Genomic DNA, 22,928 nt, shown 5'->3' on the forward strand with positions numbered 1-22,928 from the left:
CTCACCAAACCCAGAGTAAGTTGTTATCTGACCTTCCCAGAAATCAGGAGAGAGAACAGATTTCCCACACAGGCCAGTTTTTATCTTCAATCGGCATGATAATGAAGTTCCCTCTAATTTAATCCTTACACAAAAGAAGTAGTCTGAAGTAAACTGATGTTAACTGATAAGTTGTTTTTTGTTGTTCTGTCTCCCAGTCCCAACCTTACAAGAAAAGGAGCTTCTAAATGGCCAATAATCTCTTTGTTTTGCTTCTGCTTTCTTTAGCTCTTTCTGTCTATAACGCCGCCAACTTCTGCTCAGCTCATAGGAACACGTACTCTATTTTATGTAATGAACTGTTGCCCAATCCTAGAATCACAATAAAGCCAACTGATATCTTCAATTAAATTTGTTGTAATTTTGTCCTTTGATGATTTCTAACATTTGAATTTAGAATTCAGGCCATAGCAACACTTAAGATCTACTCTCTTAAGAAATTTCAGGCCGGGCGCGGTGGCTCACGCCTGTAATCCTAGCACTCTGGGAGGCCGAGGCGGGTGGATTGCTCAAGGTCAGGAGTTCGAGACCAGCCTGAGCGAGACCCCGTCTCTACTAAAAATAGAAAGACATTATATGGACAACTAAAAATCTATATAGAAAAAATTAGCCGGGCATAGTGGCGCGTGCCTGTAGTCCCAGCTACTCGGGAGGCTGAGGCAGTAGGATCGCTTAAGCCGAGGAGTCTGAGGTTGCTGTGAGCTAAGCTGACGCCACGGCACTCACTCAAGCCTGGGCAACAAAGTGAGACTCTGTCTCAACAAAAAAAAAAAAACAAAGAAATTTCAAGTATACATTATTAACTATAGTCACCATGCTGTACATTAGATCTCTAGAATTTATTCATCTTATAACTGAAAGTTTGTACCCTTTGACCCACATCCCTCCATTTCCCTCTCAGCCTCTGGCAACTGCTGTTCTACTCTGTTTCTATGAGTTTGACATTTTTAGATTTCACACTGAAGTGAGATCATGCAGTGTTTGCCTACGTCTCGCTTATTTTACTTAGCTTAATGTCCTCTTGGTTCATTGGTTGTGTTGCAAATGGCAGGATTTCCTTCTTTTTTAAGGCTGAATAATTTATTCCAGTGTCTGTATGTATGTGTATGTGTATGTGTGTGTGTGTTTATATATCATACTTTTTTAAAAATCCAGTCATCTGTCAAGGGACACTTAGGTTGTTTTTATATCTTGGCTATTGTGAATAATACTGCAATGAATATGAAAGTGCAGATATCTCTTTGAGATACTAATTTCACTTCCTTTGAATATATACCCAAAAGTGGGATTGCTGGATCACATGATAGTTCTATTTTTAGTTTTTTGAGGAACACCCATACTGTTTTCCATAATGGGTGTACCAATTTACAATCCCACTAACAGTCTACAAGGTTCCTTTTTTTCATATCCATCCACATTCCTTACGAAAAAGTGTTCAACATCACTAATTATCAGGGAAATGAACATCAAAACCATAATGAGATATCACCTCACACCTGTTAGTATGGTGTTGACCTAAAGGAAAAAACTGAGGCAAACTTAATAAGTAGAGAGTTTATTTGGGCCAAGTTGTAGCACTGCAACCAGGGAGCACAGATAAATTGCCCTGAATATACACTTTGTTTTTGTTTTGTTTTTTTTTTTTTTTGAGACAGAGTCTCACTCTGTTGCCCAGGCTAGAGTGCCAAGGCGTCAGCCCAGCTCACAGCAACCTCAAACTCCTGAGCTCAAGGGATCCTCCTGTCTCAGCCTCCCGAGTAGCTGGGACTACAGGCATGCACCACCATGCCCGGCTAATTTTTTTCTATATATATATTTTTAGCTGTCCATATAATTTCTTTCTATTTTTAGTAGAGATGGGGTCTCGCTCTTGCTCAGGCTGGTCTCGAACTCCTGAGCTTAAACGATCCGCCCACCTCGGCCTCCCAGAGTGCTAGGATTACAGGCGTGAGCCACCGTGCCCGGCCAATACCTGAATATACACTTTGATTATAACTTACAGGTAGATTTTTAAAGGAAAAGAAGGGGCAATTTCTAAGTTGTTTCCCAAGAATTTTACATTAAAATAACATAAGCTTTTGTAGTGGTGTGTTGTTCTTTGTATCACAAATTCCTGGAACATGAAGATAATGGGTGAGGCAGCTAGTCAGGAACAAAATGCCTTTAACGATTGCCCCCCATGGGTGCAAGAGCATAACTGAGGGCCCAAATTCATCTCTCTCCGGGCCTGATAAATTTTGGGCACCTCACATAGCTCAGACTGCTCTGAGGTATTTTTCTTTTCTCAATGGCTCTTATCAAAAAGAAAAAAAAAAAAAAAAAAAAACCACACACACACACACACACACACACACACACACACGTGTTGAAGAGAATGCACCTTTTTTTGTTTTTTGTTTTAGCTTTTTATCCTAAAAAATTAAGATGAATGTTGTATTGTAAGCATTTTAGCATACAGATGGACTTTCTTTTGTAGATGACTCTTTCACTTTTCCTGAAATAGGACACATATGCACTCTGATAAAGCAGAATGAAGTCTCAATTCATGGGAGGTCCTGTACAAGGCTCCGATACTCTGTTTGGAGCTGAGCTCCTCACAGCAGCTTCTGTCAGCTTTCTTATTACTGGAATGATGTTCCTGTGAGGCAGGAAATAGATTGGTGCTAACTGATTTTTCTCAATCCCCTCTTTCTTCAATGGAATAAACCACTTTCACAAACAGCTGCCCTATGGAGAACCCACATTTTTCTAGCTTGCAACAAAATGATTAGGGACAAATAGAAAAAAAAAATAAGAAAACTAACACTGAAGCAATCATACTTCTCATGTCTCTGAATAGAGAAGTATTGGTAACTTTCAACCAAAGGAAATAAAAAATATGCAAGTCAACTACCTAGTTCATTCACCATTAGCTAGATTTGTTCCCTTAAGGCTTTAATCCCTTTGCAAGCCAACAATTTTGTCTTAATCCAGCTATGCTTCTCATTTCTTTCTTTCTTTTTTTTTTTTTTTTTTGAGACAGAGCCTCACTCTGTTGCCCAGGCTAGAGTGCCATGGCGTCAGCCTAGCTCACAGCAACCTCAAACTCCTGGGCTCAAGTGATCCTCCTGCCTCAGCCTCCCGAGTAGCTGGCACTACAGGCATGCGCCACCATGCCAGGCTAATTTTTTTCTGTATATATTTTTAGTTGTCCATATAATTTCTTTCTATTTTTAGTAGAGATGGGGTCTCACTCTTACTCAAGCTGGTCTCGAACTCCTGAGCTCAAACTATCCGCCTGCCTTGGCCCTCAGAGTGCTAGGGTTACAGGCGTGAGACACTGCGTCCTGCCTAGCTATGCTTCTAAGAACGGAAATGCAAACATTTCCCATACATATACTTCATTGAGCCTCTGGATTTGGTACCTGGCAGTGAAAAAGTATGTTTTCCAACAGGTCAGTATTGAAGACTAAGAATGAAAAATCCAACTACCCAACAATACTCTCTCACTCAGTAATATGTTATCCACACTTTCCCTACTCTCATATTACCAGAAGGAATCCACTGAATTTAGTTTGTTGGGACTCAGAAAATAATGCCCCAAAATGAAGACCTCAGAAGCAAAAGTTTTTCTCTGACCTTCTCCTGCCCTCCTGTCTCTCAGTCCCATTTCCCCCTGAGGCTAGACATAGAAACTAGAATCCCTCTTCCCCAAGGCAGATCATAGAAACCAGAAACTCTTTTCCCCAAAGCCAGCCATAAAGCCTAAAAATATTGCTCTATTACTCTAACTTTCCCTCCGCCTTTCTGTGTAAAAACTGGCTGTAAAGAAATTATCTGACCTACCTTGGCTGACTGTAGGTCATAAGACCCCCATTCCAGAGAGGGTTCTGCCCATACCCAGAAGGAAGGAATGTATGCTCAGAGAGAAGAATCTAGACAGACAGGCCTTGCTGGGTTTCCCCACTCAGTCTATTAGCATTAGATCATACCCTTTTTTGTCCAAACATATTTCTATATGGCTGTCCATACTTAGTTGAACCTAAGCATAAAAATGGACAATTTTCCTTCCTTTATCTTTGGGTCTTCATTCTGAAGGCTCCCATGTATACATGTTAAATATATTTGCATGCCTTTTTTTCCAGTTAATCTGCCTTTTGTGAGTTGACTTTTCAGCAAACCTTCAGAGGGCCTTCAAGGGGAAAGTTCCCCTTGGCCCCTACAAGTTCAATTTTCTGCAAATAAGCATCACCACCATAATTTTCAATTTTGAGGAAACTACCTCAAACCTTTTATTAAAGGAAAAATGAATAAAGACATCCTCCCAGCTTAAGACCATCTCTTATCCTTTCGTCTTCTACTACAAGGGTAGAATATAGGTTATGAAAATGGGTTATGAAATATAGGTTATGAATAAAGGTTATGACCATGAAAATACAATTTCACATGTGGCACTAGGAAAATGGAATGCTATAAAAATAATCCTCATCACCTAGTGCATATGCTGATGCTTTTATACTGAGCGTTCACTGACAGTAAGTGATGCTGCCTCCAAAGGAACAGCTCTACAGAATGTTTTTGGGTTAGTGTTTTCCCCAGCTTATTTCTGGAATGGGGAAAGGAAATTCCATACCAAAAAACCAAAAAAATCTAGAAAAGCTACAGATGTTAACCTTTAAACACCAATGAAATAGATAACTGATAAGGAGAAAAGATGTAAGAGAAAGACAGACCTCATGAACAGCCCAATAGAGACCAAATTCTGCAAAGGGAAATTTTAAAGCTCACTGAGTAAATCTGTCCTAGATCCAAACAAGTCCTACAATACCAGATTTTTAAGTCCTCAATTCACAGAATTAAGAGTCCATAAGCTGTTAACTTTGTCCTGTGTCCTCCTATTTAGAAAAATTTCTACCTAGAATCTGTACAAAAGTGACCAAGACACACCTGCAGGATGTGACAACATGAGATGTTCTCAGCTCTTTTATGAGATGAAAGTCATTTGTTTTTTTCTTAAAGATAGCATCTCAACATATCACCCAGGCTGGAGTAGCGCAATCACAGCTCACTGCAGCTTCAAACTCCCCGGATCAAATGATCCTTTCACCTCAGCCTCCCAAGTACCTGGAACTACAGGCGGGTGCCACCATGCCCAGCTAATTTTTTAATTTTTCTAGAGACAGGGTCTCTCTCTGTTTCCCAGGGTGGTTTCGAACTCCTGGCCTCAAGAGATCCTCCCACCTTGGTCTCCCAAAGTGCTGGGATGAAAGTCATGTTTTATAATTGAAAATGAAAAAGGAAGGTGCTGTAGAGAGAAATGAAATTTCACAGCAGTAGAAAAGCAAAGACTGGCTGAAAGTTTAACTTTTTAAGTAAAAATAACAACAATAATAACCCACTGTATAATTAACTCCTCCATAGTGGACAATCTGCCACACATTCCATGATGAGGAATGACACCAGCTTACTACAGTGGAAACCTACTGCAACTGCAACTGCAAGGCCAGGGTTCAGCCCCCTTTCTAGTTCTTTGTACACAAGCTGATGCCACCTACTATATACAAGGCAGTTAAAGAGACAAGTGAGCTCAGAGGAGCGTCTCTCACCTACCTGCTAACTCAGCAGGAGTAAGTTCACCCAACTGAGCTCTGGCCTCCAATGTGTATCTGTACATAATTTTATAAAGTATCTAAATGCCATTCATTAGTTTAAAAAAAAGAATAGAAAATTCTTTTTTTTTTTTTTTTTTGAGACAGAGTCTCGCTCTGTTGCCCAGGCTAGAGTGAGTGCCGTGGCGTCAGCCTAGCTCACAGCAACCTCAAACTCCTGGGCTTAAGGGATCCTCCTGTCTCAGCCTCCCGAGTAGCTGGGAGTACAGGCATGCACCACCATGCCCGGCTAATTTTTTCTATATATATTTTTAGCTGTCCATATAATTTCTTTCTATTTTTTAGTAGAGGTGGGGTCTCGCTCTTGCTCAGGCTGGTCTCGAATTCCTGAGCTCAAACGATCCGCCCACCTCGGCCTCCCAGAGAGCTAGGATTACAGGCGTGAGCCACCGCGCCCGGCCAAGAATAGAAAACTCTTGACCAATAAATTGCGAACTTAAACAATTAGGAGGTATACCAATTACATTAACAGCATTTTCTTTAAAAAACCGAATCACTTTCTTTTGAAATAAACCACAGTAGTGAGAAACATTTTTCTTTTCAGGTGCCCCATGATGGCACAGAACTCTACCTGGCAAATCCTGCCACCTTTCAAGTCCTGGGATACTGACCTGCACCAGCACATGGGGCAGCATTACCTCCCAACAGTGTGGAGAAGAGCACATGTCACCACTGGGCAATAACAGAGCTTACAGAGACTTTTGGCTTCTCAAAGCCACACGTAGTTGGAGAGCTTTCCTTGTTCCATGAACATTTCCATGGGGCCAGCCCAGCATGCATCTCCTTCAGGGTCACATTCCACTTTCCAGTGGTCTGTCCATAAAGCCCAAACATCTCATGAAGTTTTTCTTCACTGATTGCACCTGTTCTGTCAGTTTTGTTACTCAAGTTAAAGATTGGCACCTTGGATATTGTTTCATCAGTCATTAAAGCATTAGCTCAACTTTGGATTCCATATTATCGTTGAGAATGATCTGCACAGTCCATTAGAAAGACAATCCCATTCATTGCTGGTAGATAATTTTTCCAAACCCAACATGCTTGCTCATGTCCACCAAGATCAAATGTTGTAAATGTCATTGCAGCAACTGTCAGCTCTTCTGACGTCAGAGGTAGTGCTGGAACATATTGACTCAATCTATCATCTTTGAGCACATGGTTTTGCCTGCATTGCCCAAACCCAAGAATACAAGTTTTCCAGATTTTATGTAGAGTCCTGGGAACTGGAGCACATTGTTGAGGCCATTGTAAATCCACTCAAAAATGAAAGACATTATTTTTTTTAATTATTATTATTTTTTTTTGAGACAGAGTCTCGCTCTTTTGCCCTGGCTAGAGTGCCGTGGCGTCAGACTAGCTCACAGCAACCTCAAACTCCTGGGCTCAAGCGATCTTCCTGCCTCAGCCTCCCAAGTAGCTGGGACTACAGGCATGTGCCACCATGCCCGGCTAATTTTTCTATATATATTTTTAGCTGTCCATATAATTTCTTTCTATTTTTAGTAGAGACGGGGTCTCACTCTTGCTCAGGCTGGTCTCGAACTCCTGAGCTCAAACAATCCGCCCGCCTCGGCCTCCCAGAGTGCTAGGATTACAGGCGTGAGCCACCATGCCCAGACTGTGTCCAATATTTTGTTTCTGTTTTTTCTTAGTTTTGTGGCGATATTACCATAGAATTTTTTTTTTTTTTTTGAGACAGAGTCTCACTCTGTTGCCTGGGCTAGAGTGCCATGGCGTCAGCCTAGCAAACAGCAACCTCAAACTCCTGGGCTCAAGTGATCCTTCTGCCTCAGCCTCCCAAGTAGCTGGGAGAAATAAAATATGGGCTTAATAGGAATTATGACTATTAATGGGGAAAATTAAGAAATCTGGAACTTGGAGGTTGACTTTGAGAAGATTGTGGTGTATTTAGATTTGAACATAGAAAACATACGGTGGAAAACAAGAAGAAATTAAACACATAGCAGTATTTCACTGCAAGATGAAAATTCTTCCTCAGTTTATCTTCTACCCTGAACATCAAGTGGGCATGAGATACCCTGTGGAAACAACTCAGGTGAGACAAGGTAAACCCATATGTGTTCCTAGCAGAAATTTTATTGACATCAGAATAGTAATAAGTATTGAAATAGAGCAAAACAAGTGGATGTTGCCAAAAATGAGAAGGAGGCAAGAAGTGTGTGTCAAAATACAATAGATTCTATTCTTTTTTGTTGTTGTTGTTGTTGTTTTTTTTTTTTTTTTTTTTTTTTTGTTGAGACAGAGTCTCACTTTGTTGCCCAGGCTAGAGTGAGTGCCGTGGTGTCCGCTTAGCTCACAGCAACCTCAAACTCCTGGGCTCAAGCGATCCTACTGCCTCAGCCTCCCGAGTAGCTGGGACTACAGGCATGCGCCACTATGCCCGGCTAATTTTTTCTATATAGATTTTTAGGTGTCCATATAATGTGTTTCTATTTTTAGTAGAGACGGGGTCTCGCTCAGGCTGGTCTCGAACTCCTGACCTTGAGCAATCCACCCGCCTCGGCCTCCCAGAGTGCTAGGATTACAGGCGTGAGCCACCGCGCCCGGACTGTTGTTTTTTTTTTTTGAGACAGAGTCTCCCTCTGTCACCTGAGCTAGAGTGCTGTGGTGTCAGCCTAGCTCACAGCAACCTCAAACTTCTGGGCTCAAGTTATCCTCCTGCCTCAGCCTCCGGAGTAGCTGGGACTACAGGTGCACACCATGACACCTGGCTAGTTTTTCTATTTTTAGTAGGGATGGGGTCTTACTCTCACTCAGGCTGGTCTCAAACTTCTGACCTCAAGCGATCCTCCTACCTCAGCCTCCCAGAGTGCTGGGATTTCAGGTGTGAGCCACCTGGCCTGGCCTAGAATCTATTTTTGATGAATCTCCAAACATGTATATTAAATACTCTTGTCAGTAGGCTCAATGAACACTCTGTCCTGATACCCTGAAGAGCTGATGCAGAGAAAAAAATGCCCACGAATGACTGGCAGCAGGTTATGGGGCTGAAGAAATCATCTATTTTTCTACACCAGGTGGGGAATCATTCAATTTTTCTATATAGGCAGGAAATGAAATAAAGTCAATATTCTCTCACACCTGTAATCTAGCACTTTGGGAGGCCGAGGTGGGTGGAAAATTTTCCTTTCTTGCTTGAAATTTTAAAAAGCTATCACTACCAGTGAGAAGTTTCCTCCACCATAGTCATAGATATTATCAGGTGCCTACTCAGCATACATTATCCCTTTCCCTTTTATAAGCATTCCTGATTTGCATTCAGGTATTGCCCTTCCCCTTGCAACTGTGGGTTTCAAGGAATGCTATACTCCACTCCAATCCAGGGGGAAATGATGGTGATCTCCAGTCTCAACATTCCATGATAGGAGAAAGAATGTGAGTTAATGCTTACTTGGAAATCTGGACATTCTCTCCGCCACTAAACATTAACAAAGAAGCACGAACGCTGATTACTCTGGCAGCCACCTTATCACATCGTGAATGGCAGAGCAGACAAAAAGAACCAGTTCTTAGTGTCATCCTTGAGCCACTGGATCAATCAAACATGAAGGGAGACCTACTCCTGACTTTTCAGCCAATAAATTTACTTATTCTGTAAAGTTTTATTTTTTAGAACAGTTTTAGGTCCACAGCAAAATTGAGCACAAGGTACAGAGATTTCCCATATACTCCCTTCCCTCAACCCATGCACAGTTCCCTTCCGTCCACCAACAACATCTCACACCAGAATGGTACATTTGTTACAACTTATTAACCTACAGTGACACATCATTATCACTCAAAGTCCCAGGTTTACTTTAGGGTTCACTCTTGGTGTCGTGCATTTTATACCTCTGGACAAATGTCTAATGCCATATGTCCACCATTATGGTATTACGGTGTAATACAGAATAGTTTCACTGCCCTAAAAACTGCCTGTGCTCCAACTATTCATCCCTCCCTCCCCCAACCCCTGGCAAACACTGATCTTTTTACTGTCTCCATAGTTTTGCCTTTTCCAGAATGTCATATAGTTGGAATAATACAGTACATAGTCTTTTCAGATTGAGTTCTTTCACTTAGTAATATGCATTTAAGGTTTCTCCCTGTCTTTTCATGGCTTAATAGCTCATTTCCTTTTAGTGCTAGATAATATTCCATTGTCTGGATGTACCACAGTTTAATTATCTATTCACCTATTGAAAGACATCTTGGTTGCTTCCAAGTTTTAGCAATTATAAATAAGGCTGTTATAAACATCTGTGTGCAGGTTTTTTGTGTGGTCATAAGTTTTCAACTCATTTGGGTAAATACCAAGGAGCCTGACTGCTGGATTGTTTGGTAAGAATATGTTTAGAAGGTGAGAAACTGCCAAATTGTCTTCTAAACTGGCTGTACCATTTTGCATTACCATCAGCAATGAATGAGAGTTCCTGTCACTCTACATCCTCACTACCATTTGGTGGTGTCAGTGTTATGGATTTTTGCCATTCTATTAGGTGGGTAATTTCTTTTATTTTTGTTTTGTTTGTTTGAGACAGAGTCTCACTCTGTCACCCAGGCTGGAATGCAGTGGCAAATTCATAGGTCACTGCAACCTCAAACTCCTGGGCTCAAGTGATCCTCCTGCCTCAGCCTCCCGAGAAGTTGAGACTACAGGTCCGCACCACCATGCCTGGCTAATTTTTCTATTTTTTTGTAGAGATAGCATCTCACTCTTGCTCAGACTGGTCTCAAACTCCTGACCTCAAGCAATCCTCCTGCCTTGGCCTCCCAAAGTGCTAGTATTACAGGTGGCAGCTACCATGCCCAGCCTGAATTATTTTTTAATTATGTTGTTGTTACTTGCACTCAGAAGAAGCCTAACTAACTTAACTGACGTGGTCATGGAATTATTAAAAGACCAACTTCATTCAAGAGGAATAAAGGGAGGGGAGAAAAAAAAATAAAAAATAAAAAATAAAAAAAAAAGAGGAATAAAATTTTAACTGATAAAAATAAAGTCATATGACACTAGAAGAAAATAAAATAGAACAAATTTAATAATGCTAGGTAGAGGAAGGTATTTCTTAACATGACACACAGCCCAGAAACCATAAAGGAAAAGACTAAGAAATTCAACATCATAAAATTCAAAAATAGGGCACAAGATAATTAATAGACAAATTACATAATGGGAGAAAACATAGCATATAACAGGTAACATATGAAAGGATATATAAAAGGTTTCTACATAGTAATAAAGAATATGGGCAAAAGATTAAAAAACACAGCTTTCAGAAGGAAAGTATGGGTTGATAATAAATATAGGAAAATAATATTGGCTCCGCTTGATGGACTAAATTCATCACTCTTTTTCCACAAATTCCTTAAAATGAAAGCAAAGACAAATTTTAAAAAAGGAATAATTCATAACAATCTTAGAAGATGAAAAAAGAATGCTATTTAATGTCCAGAAAGAACGAGGATATAGTATCCCAGAATATAAAACCAGAAGAAATGAGATCCAAAGGAATGGAGGATGTCAGAGGCCAAATATGTGCAGGAAAAAGCTACTCAAAATGGAAAAATACCACTGGGCACAGTGGCTTATGCCTGCAATCCCAGCACTTTGGGAGGCCGAGGCAGAAGGATCAGTTGAGGCCAGGAGTTTGACATTGCAGTGAACTATGATCATGCCACTGCACTCCACCCTGGGCAACAGAGCGAGACCCTCTTTCAAAAAACAAAACAAAGCAAAGCAAACAAAACAAAACAAACCCCACAAGGACATCTCTAGCCAATTGCCTAGGGCAAGGTAATTGTGTTACCCAAGTTATGCTATGCTATGCTGTGCAATCGGTGAAATCTCAGTGGCTTATGACAACACAGTTTTATTTGTCACTCTTCTCACAATATGCAACATGTTGCACAACAGTACCTATCCTCAGTAACTCTTACTCAAGCATTAATTTATGGGTTCAGGTATGTTCTATAAATGTAGCTATATCGTCTGGAAAACACTGGTTGGCTTCCAAAATTGCCATGGAAAAAGGGGCAGGGAATCATGATTTATGACCGGTGGAGAAATAGGATGTTATCATTTTTGTTCTGATCTCATTAGTAGAATTTATTTTTTTTATTTTTTTTTTATTTTTTATTTTTTTTCGGATGTCACCTGGTCATCAAGACCCCTGAGGTGTCTCCCTGATAGCTCTATCTCACCCATAAATTTATTCCTAGTCACCTCGGGGATTCTCACCTGTGTCTGCATGTGATTACTAGTGTCCCCCACCACATGCTGAGCCCCAGGGGCATGCACCAGGGACCCCATATGACTCCATACTGAGGCATTTCTCTGCCAAGTCCTGGGACCCAGACCCCAATGACCTCATGTGACCCCAGCCTCCCTCCCACCTCATGAATGGGGTGACCAGCCTATCCAGCGCTCCCTGATGGAGACCCTGTGCCCAAACCCTTCAGTAGTTCCTGGCTTAGGGGTCTTGTGTGGCTTTTGTGACAAGCCTGTCCAGGTGCCCCTGATGTAACCTCCACAAACCAGGTGCCCCCTCCTCAAGGACTAGGATGACAACCTGTCCATGTGTCCCTAACATAGGCCCTGTGGCTCCATCCCCATACTGTGATCCAAATCCCCCATCCCAGGTGACTCCCAAGTAGCCAGAGTGACTCAACCTGCTTCGACCTTTCTGACCTCAGGGCTGGATCCTCAAGCTCCCAGCCCAGAGGCCCCGCGTGGTCAGCGTGACCAGCCTGCTCGGGTACCTCTGACGGAGACCCTATGTTGCCCCTCCTCCCACGACCTGGGCCCTCAAACCCCAGGCCTTGGTGTCCCCGCTGATCCCCTATTCCTGGCTCGCCTGCAGGGTTCTACGTGACGCTGGTGGTGCACCGCTGGTGGAACCAGTACCTATGCGTGCCGCTGCCCAACGCGCTCATGTGCGTGGTAGCGGGCACGATGCACCGGCGCGATGAGCGCGGCCGTCTCTATCGGCGCACGCTCATGCGCTACGCCGGGCTCTCGGCAGTGCTTATCCTGCGCTCGGTCAGTACCGCGGTCTTCAAGCGCTTCCCCACCATAGATCACGTAGTGGAGGCGGGTGAGTCCCCGGCCGGGGGCGGAGCAGGGGCGGGCCAAGGACGGAGGGCGGAGCGAGTAACCTCTGACCTCGTTCCTCCAGGGTTTATGACCCGCGAGGAACGCAATTAGTTCGAAAACCTGAATTCGTCCTACAAGTACTGGGTGCCCTGCGTCTGGTTCTCCAACCTGGCGGCGCAGGCGCGGCGCGAGGGCCGCATCCATGACAACAGTGCCCTTAAGCTGCTGCTTGAGGTGGGCCCACCAGAAGGTCATTCATAGAGAATAACGGGGATATTATACCCCTGGAGTTGCGTCAATAGCAGGCCACGAGGCAGATCCCAGCACCCCTACCCGGTGTCCCCCAGGTGCCCACTATCACCATGGGACAGATTCCAACACCTTAAAGGGCAGCCCGTAGGTACACAGTGCTGTCACCCCAGGTGTACACTCACCACCAAATACCTTCCCTGGAACCTCCAGAAGCGCAATCCCACCTCCCACCAGGTGACCACCCACCTCCATCCCAGGTACCCACAATCTTCATGTGTTCAGGCCCCCTCATGACCTGATCCGCCCCGCAGGAGCTGAATGTGTTTCGGGGCAAGTGTGGGATGCTCCTCCACTACGACTGGATTAACGTACCCCTCGTCTACACCCAGGTAACCCCGACATGCCTCTGTTTATATTTGGTGTCAGAGATCTTGATGCACCGCTCTCAAGGGGAAACTGAGGGTCAGCTAAGACCCCATCACAGGCCAGGTGCGGTGGGTCGCGCCTGTAATCCCAGCACTTTGGGAGGTCCACGCGGGAGGGTTGCTTGAGGCCAGGAATTCAAGACCAGCCTTGGCAGTATAGCGAGAAACCATCTCTACAACAAATAAGAAAAATTAACCAGGCGTGGTGGCGGGGACCTGTGGTCTAGGTACTGGGACGAGTTAGGTGGGAGGATCGGTTGAGCTCAGGAGTTCCAGGCTGCCCTGAGCTATGGTCCTCCCACTGCACTCCAGCCTGGACGACAGAGCTAGACCTTGTCTAAAAAAAAAAGAGAGAGGGAGAGAGGGAGAGAGAGGAGAGACCCCATCTCAGTGACGCCCAATCCTGGCCCGGCTCTCTCAACGCCCCCCTGAGGCCTGGAGAAAATCCTGACCTGCAGGCCTGCCCTGCCCTGGTCCCAGGTGGTGACCATCGCAGTGTACAGCTACTTCCTGGCTTGCCTCATCGGCCACCAGTTCCTGGACCCCGCGCAGGGCTACAAAGACCACAACCTGGACCTGTGCGTGCCCATCTTTACCCTCTTGCAGTTCTTCTTCTACGCTGGCTGGCTCAAGGTGGGTGGGGTCTCCGAGGCGGGGTTCCAGGGCTGGGGCAGGCGGGGGTCCTCAAGTTTCCCCTGAACTCCCCCCTCTCCACTCAGGTAGCTGAGCAGCTCATCAACCCCTTCGGAGAGGACGACGACGACTTTGAGACCAACTTTCTGATCGACCGCAACTTCCAGGTGAGACTCCGAGTGGCGACAATCCCGGAGCGCCCAAAGTGGTCGTGGCCCCAACCCCTGCCAAGACTTGCCCAGGCCTCGCCCCAAGCCATCCGTCACTCTTTGGTCCTCACGCACCTCGAGGGGTCCATCCCGCCGTCCTGGCGTGCTGCCCAGCCCCCACCCCGCCCTGCACCTCTGTACCCGCAGGTGTAGATGCTGACGGTGGACGAGATGTACGACGACCTGGCCATGCTGGAGAAGGATCTGTACTGGGATGCCGCCGAGGCTCGCGCCCCCTACACGGCGGCCACCGCCTTTCTGCTGCAGCAACCCTCTTTCCAGGGCTCCACCTTCGACATCGCGTGAGCCAGAGGGCCGGACAGGGGGTGGGGGGCCTTAAGGCTCAGAGAGCGTGTCTTATTGAAAGGGGCTAAATTCTAGAGATTGGGATGAGAGATAAAGTCCCTAAGGATTATGAGGAGGGCAGAGGGTGAGCTAGAGTCAGGGGGCGGGGCCAAGGTCTGAGACTGGGCCACTAATTGGAAACAGAGCTAAGGGGTAAGGTCGGAGAGGACTGGAAGGGTCAGAGGTGGTACCCAAGGAGCCCGGGCGGAGCCACAACTGAGACTTTGAGGTCGAAGTTTGAGCAGAGCCATAGAATGAGACCAGGCTGTGGGTGGAGGGGACAAGGTCTCTGGGGATAAGTGAGACAAAGGGATGGGCGGAGCCAGGAAGACGAACATGCCTTGGACCCTGTTCAGTCAATCAACGAGAGGACCGAGGCCAAAGCGCTCACCCACTGTCGGTCCTGCAGGCTGCCCAAAGAGGACATGCAATTCCAGAGAATCGAGGGCTTGGATCTCATTAGTAGAATTTAGTCATTCAAACCCAGCAAGTCTACAGAGGAGGCTGGGAACTATAGTCATCCCAAGCGCCTGGAAAGAGGAAATGAACTGGTAACAATGAATTTAAAAACTGCATTCAGAATGGTGGGGCACTGGGAACCAATCAGGCTCTTCTGCAAAGACACACATAACTGAACTGCAGACCCCTGTGGCATTTAACCTTGGATTATACCTGAGACTGTGCTCTATAAAAAGTGAAGAATCTTCCAGAAGGATCTTAGTTATAAATATATAGAGGCTTAGAGACAGAACAGATCTTAAAGTTACTTAAAATCTCCACAATAGAGGGAGGTGGGTGGAGAGGGAAAGGCAGCTCTTCCTTGGGCCACTATACTATCAATAAATACCTCCAGTTCAAGAGTTATGTAGTAAACTCCTCTGGTTTGGAAATAGGGGAGAGGTTGTCCCCAGCCAGCTTGCATGCTCAATGACCAGAAGTTAAGCCTGATACTGACATTCACATGGGGTACAGATTTACACAGAGCGTATTCAGTCACTTCCCATTCAGGAGAGACCCCCAAGTGGATGCCAGAAACCGTGGACAGTACCGGACGCTACATATACTGTTTTTTCCTACACATACATTCCTATGATAAAGTTTAATTTATAAATTAGCAACAGCATTCTTGCACTTTGGGGTCATTATTAAGTAAAATAAGGGTCACTTGAACCCGAGCCTTGCAATACCTCCATGTGGATCTGATAACCTTGATGGCTGCTAAGTGACTAACAGGCGGGTAACCTATACAGCCGGAATAATCTGGACAAACGGATAATTTATATTTCGGGCCAGATAGAGCAGGACAGCACGAGATTTCATCACGCTACTCAGAACAGCCTAAAATTTAAAACCTATGAATTGTTTATTTCTGGAATTTTCCATTTAATATTTGTCCACCCCAGTTGACCACTGATAACCAAAACCACGGCAAGTATGTCTGTTGGGCTTGTGAAAATTCACTGAACTGTACACATAGGATTTGTGCATTTTTGGGGTATGCAAGTTATACTTTATTAAAGCTTTAAAAAAAAAAAAAAGCTGCCATACAGCCCACGAAGGGACTGGAATTTGGCTTGATCTCACTCACCTCTGGTCTCAGCAGGAATGTATCTCGCAAGAACTTTCGCTCCGAGAGTGGTGTGGGGCAGAGAAGCGTTCTGGGGGCCGGTTGGGGCCACACCCAAAACCTCTAGAGGCGCCTGCTCGCCCGGCCCCAGATCTCAAGAATCCTATTTCTTTTGCCTCAGAGGAGACCGGCCGTCGGGTCCACGGGTTCGAAGTGACCAGACGTCTCTCAGGGCGGCTCAGCCACCGACCGCTCCTGGTGCTGGGGAAGACAGACTCTGTCAGGAGTCAAAGCGCTCGCCTTGACCTCCGACTGGCCTCAAGACCTCGCCCTCCGGATCACCTGCTCCGGGTCCGCGATGACGGCGACACTGATTCTGAAGCCCGCGGGCCGCTGCTGCTGGGACCAGCCGGTGCGCATCGTCGTGCGCGGCCTGGCCCCCGAGCACTCGGTCACGCTGCGCGCGTCCCTGCGCGACGAGAAGGGCGCGCTCTTCCGCGCCCACGCGCGCTACCGCGCCGACGCCGCCGGCCAGCTGGACCTGGCGCGCGCGCCCGCGCTGGGCGGCAGCTTCGCGCGGCTCGAGCCCATGGGGCTGCTCTGGGCCCTGGAGCCCGAGAAGCCTTTCTGGCGCTTTTTGAAGCGCGACGTGCGGACGCCCTTCGCCGTGGAGCTGGAGGTGCTGGACGGCCACGACCCCGAGGGCGGGCGGCTGCTGGGCCGGGCGGTGCACGAGCGCGACTTCCTGCCGCCAGGAGTGAGGCGGGAGCCGGTGCGCGCGGGCCGGGTGCGCGCCACGCTCTTCCTGCCGCCAGGTGAGCCAGGGTGCGGGAGTGTGTGAGGGTCAGTGGCCTGCGCCACCGGTGGCCTCCGTGCTGCTCTAGCTGAGGTTTGGCTCTGGAGCAAGGTCAGACAAGCTGGCATTGGCTGTCAATAGCTGCTCAACCAAAATGGAGGGTTTTAATGATAGGCTCTGCACTGTGCACCTTACTTGCATTCTATCATTTAATCTCTGTAATATCCCAATGAGGTGGGTGGTGTTATTCTGCAGATGAAAAGCTAGGGTCAGACTGGTAGGTACATTGTCCTCTTTGCTATTAATCACTCCCCTACAGATCCCTGCAGGCATCAGCCCGACTGGCCTTAGGCAAAATGCTGACAGTCAAGGAGGCTGTTGCCATGTCCCCTTCTCTAGTGTCCTGGGCACACTGGGCCCCTTCTCCACTTCTTCATGTCCCTCTTTACTGCAGATCAAGTTCAGACTTCACTGCCTTCTAATCTAAAGCCATCTTTGGATATTTCTTTTTCTTTCCTCATTTTTAAGTAGACATCTGAAATAACAGTACACAGAAACGCTGAGGGTTGACGCAACACGACATAAGCTTCATTTTAAATTCTTAATTCTATGTCCAGTCCTCCAACAGAGCACTCTAAGTCAACACCATCTAAAATGTGAAATCCGTCCTTCCATGATATTTTCATTAACAAAAGACTTTTTTTTATTTGAATCTTCTAAACTGTATTTGGAACTGATAAAATGCTTGGAAATGACAAAATCTTCCTAGAGACAAGATCTTGAGCACAAAGTCTGTCTCCACCATGAAAGTTTTACATATGCTGTGCAGAACAAAATCAGCAACGAGTGATCTTTGGCACTGGAACAGGTAATTCCTTAGATATTCATGCAGTATCCAAACTGCACACCACATTACATCAGATTGCTAGATAACAGTTGAATTTTACATTTAAATGATCTTAAAAAGTTGGAAGTCCTAGCTAACTTTTTCGCATCAGTATGCTAACCTTATCATAACACTTAGTGCCTGAGGTAGAGACTGCTGTAAGAGATTTAAAAAAACACAGTTGAGAGTACAATAAAGAAAACCATTTTCAATCTTGGAAGCATATAGCTAAATGTCTTCACCTGGTTCAACACACCAACTCTGAAAGGCAGAATTCTTTTTATCTCTGTAGAGATTTTACACTGGAGTAGATCTTTTATTTGGACTCCTGGATTTTGGAACGCTATGGATTGCTTCTTTAAAAAGTATGATTGTTAACGTGGAATGTGTGTAAACCAAATCCACTTAATATCATTCTTAAAAACAACAACAGAACTACATTAGAGACAATAGCAAATAAAAATGTTTCAGCTCTTCATGATGTGTGGTAAGAATGAGGACAAGTATGCAATTCAACCTAATGATTCTAACATTTGATGGTGACTGAATTATTACAGATTTATGAGTTGAAATTTTGTTTCCAAAGTGCCGTGTATAGGTACAGGGGCTTTATTACTTTTAGGTGGTGAACAAAAGACTTGGTTACTCCCTCTTATGACAACTTAAAGATTCTTAGAATCTTGCAAATAATTTATCATAGAATCATCTGGAGGGTCAAATCATCAATGAGAAGGTACTCTGTGTTTTAGATTTTTCTCTCCCCAAGCAGCTTGTGTCCCTTTTCAGTAGGGACTCAGGCATCTGCTCTCTTTCCTTTAATTTATAGGAACCCACTAAATAATTTAGAAAGGTGTCTAAAAGGAAAGCAAATTCTTAAATTGTATAATACCTTTCGTCTATAATGTTCCATTCTCTAGGACCTGGACCCTTCCCAGGGATCATTGACATCTTTGGTCTCGGAGGGGGCCTGTTGGAATATCGAGCCAGCCTTCTGGCTGGCCATGGTTTTGCCACGTTGGCTCTAGCTTATTATGACTTTGAAGATCTCCCCAAGCAACTGGACATCATACACCTGGAGTACTTTGAAGAAGCCCTGTGCTACATGCTTCAGCACCCCCAGGTTCTCCCATGTCTTTTATTTAATCAGTCTCTCTAGAAACATCTCCATAGAGGGTGTCGCCTTTACCAGGTGCAGTGAGGCTATTCTGTTCCTCTTTCACAAAGATTTCTTTTGGAGACTTTTTGAACTTAAGGTACATATTATTTCCACTTTCTCTGCCAGATGGATTCATGGTGTAGAATTAATGGTAAAATCCATGTGAGATTCTACTTAGTAATATTAAGATGCCTTTTGTAATGCAGATTGAGCTTCTAATTTATTTTCTTTCTATGCTTGTTTTTTAATCTTTAATTTTCTGTTATCAGAGTAGATTCTCAGAATTTTATCACCCGTGTCCACTCCTTTAAGAAGCTAAGAACTACTTATTTGGGCTCCTAAGTCTTGTTTTGTAATCATTTGCCAATATATATGGATGGGGCCTGAAGAATGATTCAGATCTTGAAATAGAATTTTAGATCCACACCATTGGATACACAAGCACATTAAAACTTGGATCAGGCCTACCCAAGTGAGGCCCTGAACTTGACAGTCTCCATGAGGCTCAGCATTCTCTAGTGGATGATCCTCTGGAACATTATCAAATATGCCAGTGACTTTAAGATTTGTTTGCCATGTGTTCAGCTAGATATTTAATACATGAGAAGAAACTCCACAAATGGTCAGCTGAGGTTCAGGTTCATTCTCTTATGGGCAATTCTCAGATGAAAGCTAGCAATATTTCTAGTTGTGTTTTACAAATATATTTTTGTATTAGATGAGTTCTTGACTCTTCTCTCTTCTCTTCTTCCAGGTCAAGGGCCCAGGCATTGGGCTTTTGGGCATTTCTCTAGGGGCTGATATTTGTCTCTCCATGGCCTCATTCTTAAAGAATGTGTCAGCCACGGTTTCCATCAATGGATCTGCGTTCAGTGGAAACGGAGGCATACATTATAAACAGACTAGCATCCCACCATTGGGCTATGACCTGAGGAGAACCAAGGTAGCTTTCTCAGGCCTCCTGGACACTGTGGATGTACGGAATGATATGGTTGGATGGTGTGAGAACCCCAACATGATTCCAATAGAGAAGGCCCAGGGGCCCATCCTCTTCATTGTGGGTCAGGATGACCACATCTGGAGGAGCGAGTTATATGCTCAAGTAGCCTCTGAACGGTTGCAGGCCCATGGGAAGGAAAAACCCCAGATCATCTGTTACCCCGGGACTGGGCATTACATCGAGCCTCCTTACTTCCCCATGTGCCCAGCTTCCTTTCACATATTAGTGAACAAACCTGTGATCTCAGGCGGGGAGCCCATGCCTCATTCCAAGGCCCAGGTAGATGCTTGGAAGCAAATTCTATCCTTCTTCTGCAAACACCTGGGAAGTACCCAGAAGAGAGCTATCCCCAAACTGTAATGCATTTGTCTGTTGTTGACCTGAGAGATTCAAGGTCAGATTCTAGTCTTCAGTAACCCCGTGTGAATCAGATATGTGATGGATAACATTAAATTCACATCTTTGCCATTAATGGTGTATTGTAGGTAACTTTATTAAATAAGTTTTGTCATTAATTTTACTAATGTAACATATACTTGTAAAAGATTCAGCTATATGTATAATAACATAAAAATATAAAAAGTATCTCTATTGTTAAAATTTGTGTTTTCTTCCAATTTGTTTTAGGTAATGTTTTAAGCCATAGATGCGCTTTAAAGCTGTTGACTTTCTCTGTCACTGTAAGAATGGTCATCTAATGATTGCTTTTAAGCTACTGGTAGTAAGGTAGAATTGTCTTTCACCGAAAGGATAGAGAGAGGTGTTGATATAAGGATAGGTAGCTGACCTTTTCATTCTAGAGGTCAGAGAAGAATCCTTTGAGAGGAGTAATTGGGGGCATCTGTCTCTGGAAGAGTTAAGTCTAAAGACTGTTCCACGAATGAATGTCCCTCTCATTTCCTGGCTCTAATAACAGACCTTGGAAAATCATGGGGTGATAATCTTAGAGGAATCATTTCTCACTTTGTCTTCAGGCTACAAATCACCATTAAGTATATTTGAAGAGGTAATGGCTGAGAATTTTCCAAAACTGATGTCAAAAACATCAAGCCACATATTCAAATAGCTCTACAAACCCGGGGCAGAATAAATACAGAGAAAACCCTATCTCATACTTACCACATCACAGTAAAACTGTTCGTGGAATTTTTAGAACATAGCTGTACGTTCTGTGACATTTCTCCCATAGGTGGGAGACCTATGTCCCTTTCCTTCAAGTCTGGATGGACTTCTGACTGCTTCAATCAGAGTAGAGCAGAAGTCATGCTATGTGACTTCACAGGCTAGGTCATAAAAGGCCATGAAGATTCTACGTTGTTTGCTGGGAACATCTACTTTGGGAGCTTGAGCCACCATTTGAGAAGCTTGTCTACCTTGAGGCTGTGATGCTGTGAGGAAGCCCCAAACACATGGAGAAGCTAACTGTTGGCACTTGGCTGACAATCCCAGTTGAGGTCAGCCTCTGAGTCATCTCAGCCCAGGTGCCAGATATGTGAGTGAGAAAATCTCTAGATGATTCTAGCCCCTACCTGTTTGCATCTTCCCAGTGAAGGCTTCAGATAACCTAGAGCAGAGAAGAGGTGTCCCAGTCAAGCTCTGCCAAATTGCAGATTTGTGAGCAAGAGAGATTGTTCTTGTTTTATGTGACTAAGTGTTGAGGTATGTTTTAGTTATCTATTGTTGTGTAACAAACCGCCCCAAAACGTAGTGGATTACAACAATAACCGTGTATCCTTCTTGAGTCTGCAAAGTGGACAGGACTCAGTGGGAGTGGATCACTCCTGTTCCAAGTGGCAGTGGCTGTGGCAGTTGGCGAGGTTGGAGGATCTACTTTCATGGCAGGGATGCTGGTGCTGGCTGCCAACTGGGAGCTCAAGCAGGGCTGTGGGTTAGGGGGTTCGCAATTTCTTTCCATCTGGGCCTTTTCATTGGTTACTTGGGCTGAGTTTTAAGAATGAGCATCCCAAGACAGCAAGGCTGAATTGCATGGCCTTGGTTTGATATAATGTTGGAAGCTACATACTATCACTATTGCCTTAATCTATTGGTCAGGCAGTCAAAACGCTCACTGAAGTTCCAGAAGAATATAGAGTCCACCTCTTGAATGGAGAGTGGCCAGGTTCTAGAAGAGCATGTGGAATGGGAAGTATTGTAGCCATCTTTGGAAAATACCATCTGCCTTCTGGCTACACATTCCTCTCACATGTCAAATGTACACATCCTTCCACTAAGCCTCCTCTACCCCCTACAAATCTCATTTCAATATAGTATCACACTGAGGCTTAAGATCCATGATCTCATTATCTGTATCAGGTCCAGGTACAGAAGAGGCTTCTCGGCTGGGCATGGTGGCTCACGCCTGTAATTCTAGCAGTCTGGGAGGCCGAGGCAGGTGGATCGCTCGAGGTCAGGAGTTCAAGACCAGCCTGAGCAAGAACGAGACCCCGTCTCTACTAACTCTACTAAAAATAGAAAGAAATGATTTGGACAGCTAAAATTATATATGGAGAAAAAAATTAGCCGGGCATGGTGGCACATGCCTGTAGTCCCAGCTACTCGGGAGGCTCAGGCAGAAGGATTGCTTAAGCCCAAGAGTTGGAGGTTGCTGTGAGCTTGACGCCACAGCACTCTAGCCCTGGCAACAGAGCTAGACTCTGTCTCAAAAACAACAAACAAAAACAAAACAAAACAAAACAAAAACAGAAGAGGCTCCTCAGAACAGTTCCCTGGGTACAGCTCCTTGAGTATCATTCTTCTGAATCTGAACACTTTTGAAATAAAGGAACAAGTTAAGTGTCCTCAGAGACATGCATAAGACAATGCTTGGAGAGGTATAAGATAACCCCCACAGACATTCCTGTTCAAAAGTGGGGAAA

General features: G+C 44.7%; 2 protein-coding genes and 1 pseudogene across 2 annotated transcripts; 2 read left to right on the plus strand and 1 right to left on the minus strand.

The window, feature by feature from the left end:
- Positions 1-6,353: 6,353 nt before the first annotated feature.
- LOC138398611 (small COPII coat GTPase SAR1A pseudogene) lies at positions 6,354-6,961 on the minus strand (annotated as a pseudogene).
- Positions 6,962-7,668: 707 nt separating this feature from the next.
- LOC138398617 (bestrophin-2-like) lies at positions 7,669-15,120 on the plus strand. The gene is given in 8 exon segments (XM_069492963.1): positions 7,669-7,753; positions 12,551-12,784; positions 12,866-13,017; positions 13,347-13,424; positions 13,941-14,093; positions 14,180-14,260; positions 14,450-14,604; positions 15,057-15,120. Coding segments are annotated over 8 exon segments (1,002 nt in total).
- Positions 15,121-16,572: 1,452 nt separating this feature from the next.
- On the plus strand, positions 16,573-20,585 carry ACOT4 (acyl-CoA thioesterase 4). Its single transcript, XM_069465100.1, has 3 exons — positions 16,573-17,029; positions 18,814-19,016; positions 19,807-20,585. Exons 1-3 carry the CDS (start codon positions 16,573-16,575, stop codon positions 20,410-20,412), a joined length of 1,266 nt encoding a protein of 421 aa, XP_069321201.1. The 3' UTR covers positions 20,413-20,585.
- Positions 20,586-22,928: the final 2,343 nt, after the last annotated feature.

The sequence above is a fragment of the Eulemur rufifrons genome, chromosome 2 (assembly GCF_041146395.1).
Source record: "Eulemur rufifrons isolate Redbay chromosome 2, OSU_ERuf_1, whole genome shotgun sequence".
Lineage (NCBI taxonomy): Eukaryota > Metazoa > Chordata > Mammalia > Primates > Lemuridae > Eulemur > Eulemur rufifrons.

What these genes read in the sequence shown, in the direction of transcription:
- ACOT4 (XM_069465100.1), top strand. Translation starts at nt 16,573, where the DNA reads ATGACGGCGACACTGATTCTGAAGCCCGCGGGCCGCTGCTGCTGGGAC. An exon ending in CACGCTCTTCCTGCCGCCAG is followed by an intron (nt 17,030 to 18,813) that starts GTGAGCCAGGGT and finishes TCCATTCTCTAG; the next exon opens with GACCTGGACCCTTCCCAGGG. An exon ending in ACATGCTTCAGCACCCCCAG is followed by an intron (nt 19,017 to 19,806) that starts GTTCTCCCATGT and finishes CTCTTCTTCCAG; the next exon opens with GTCAAGGGCCCAGGCATTGG.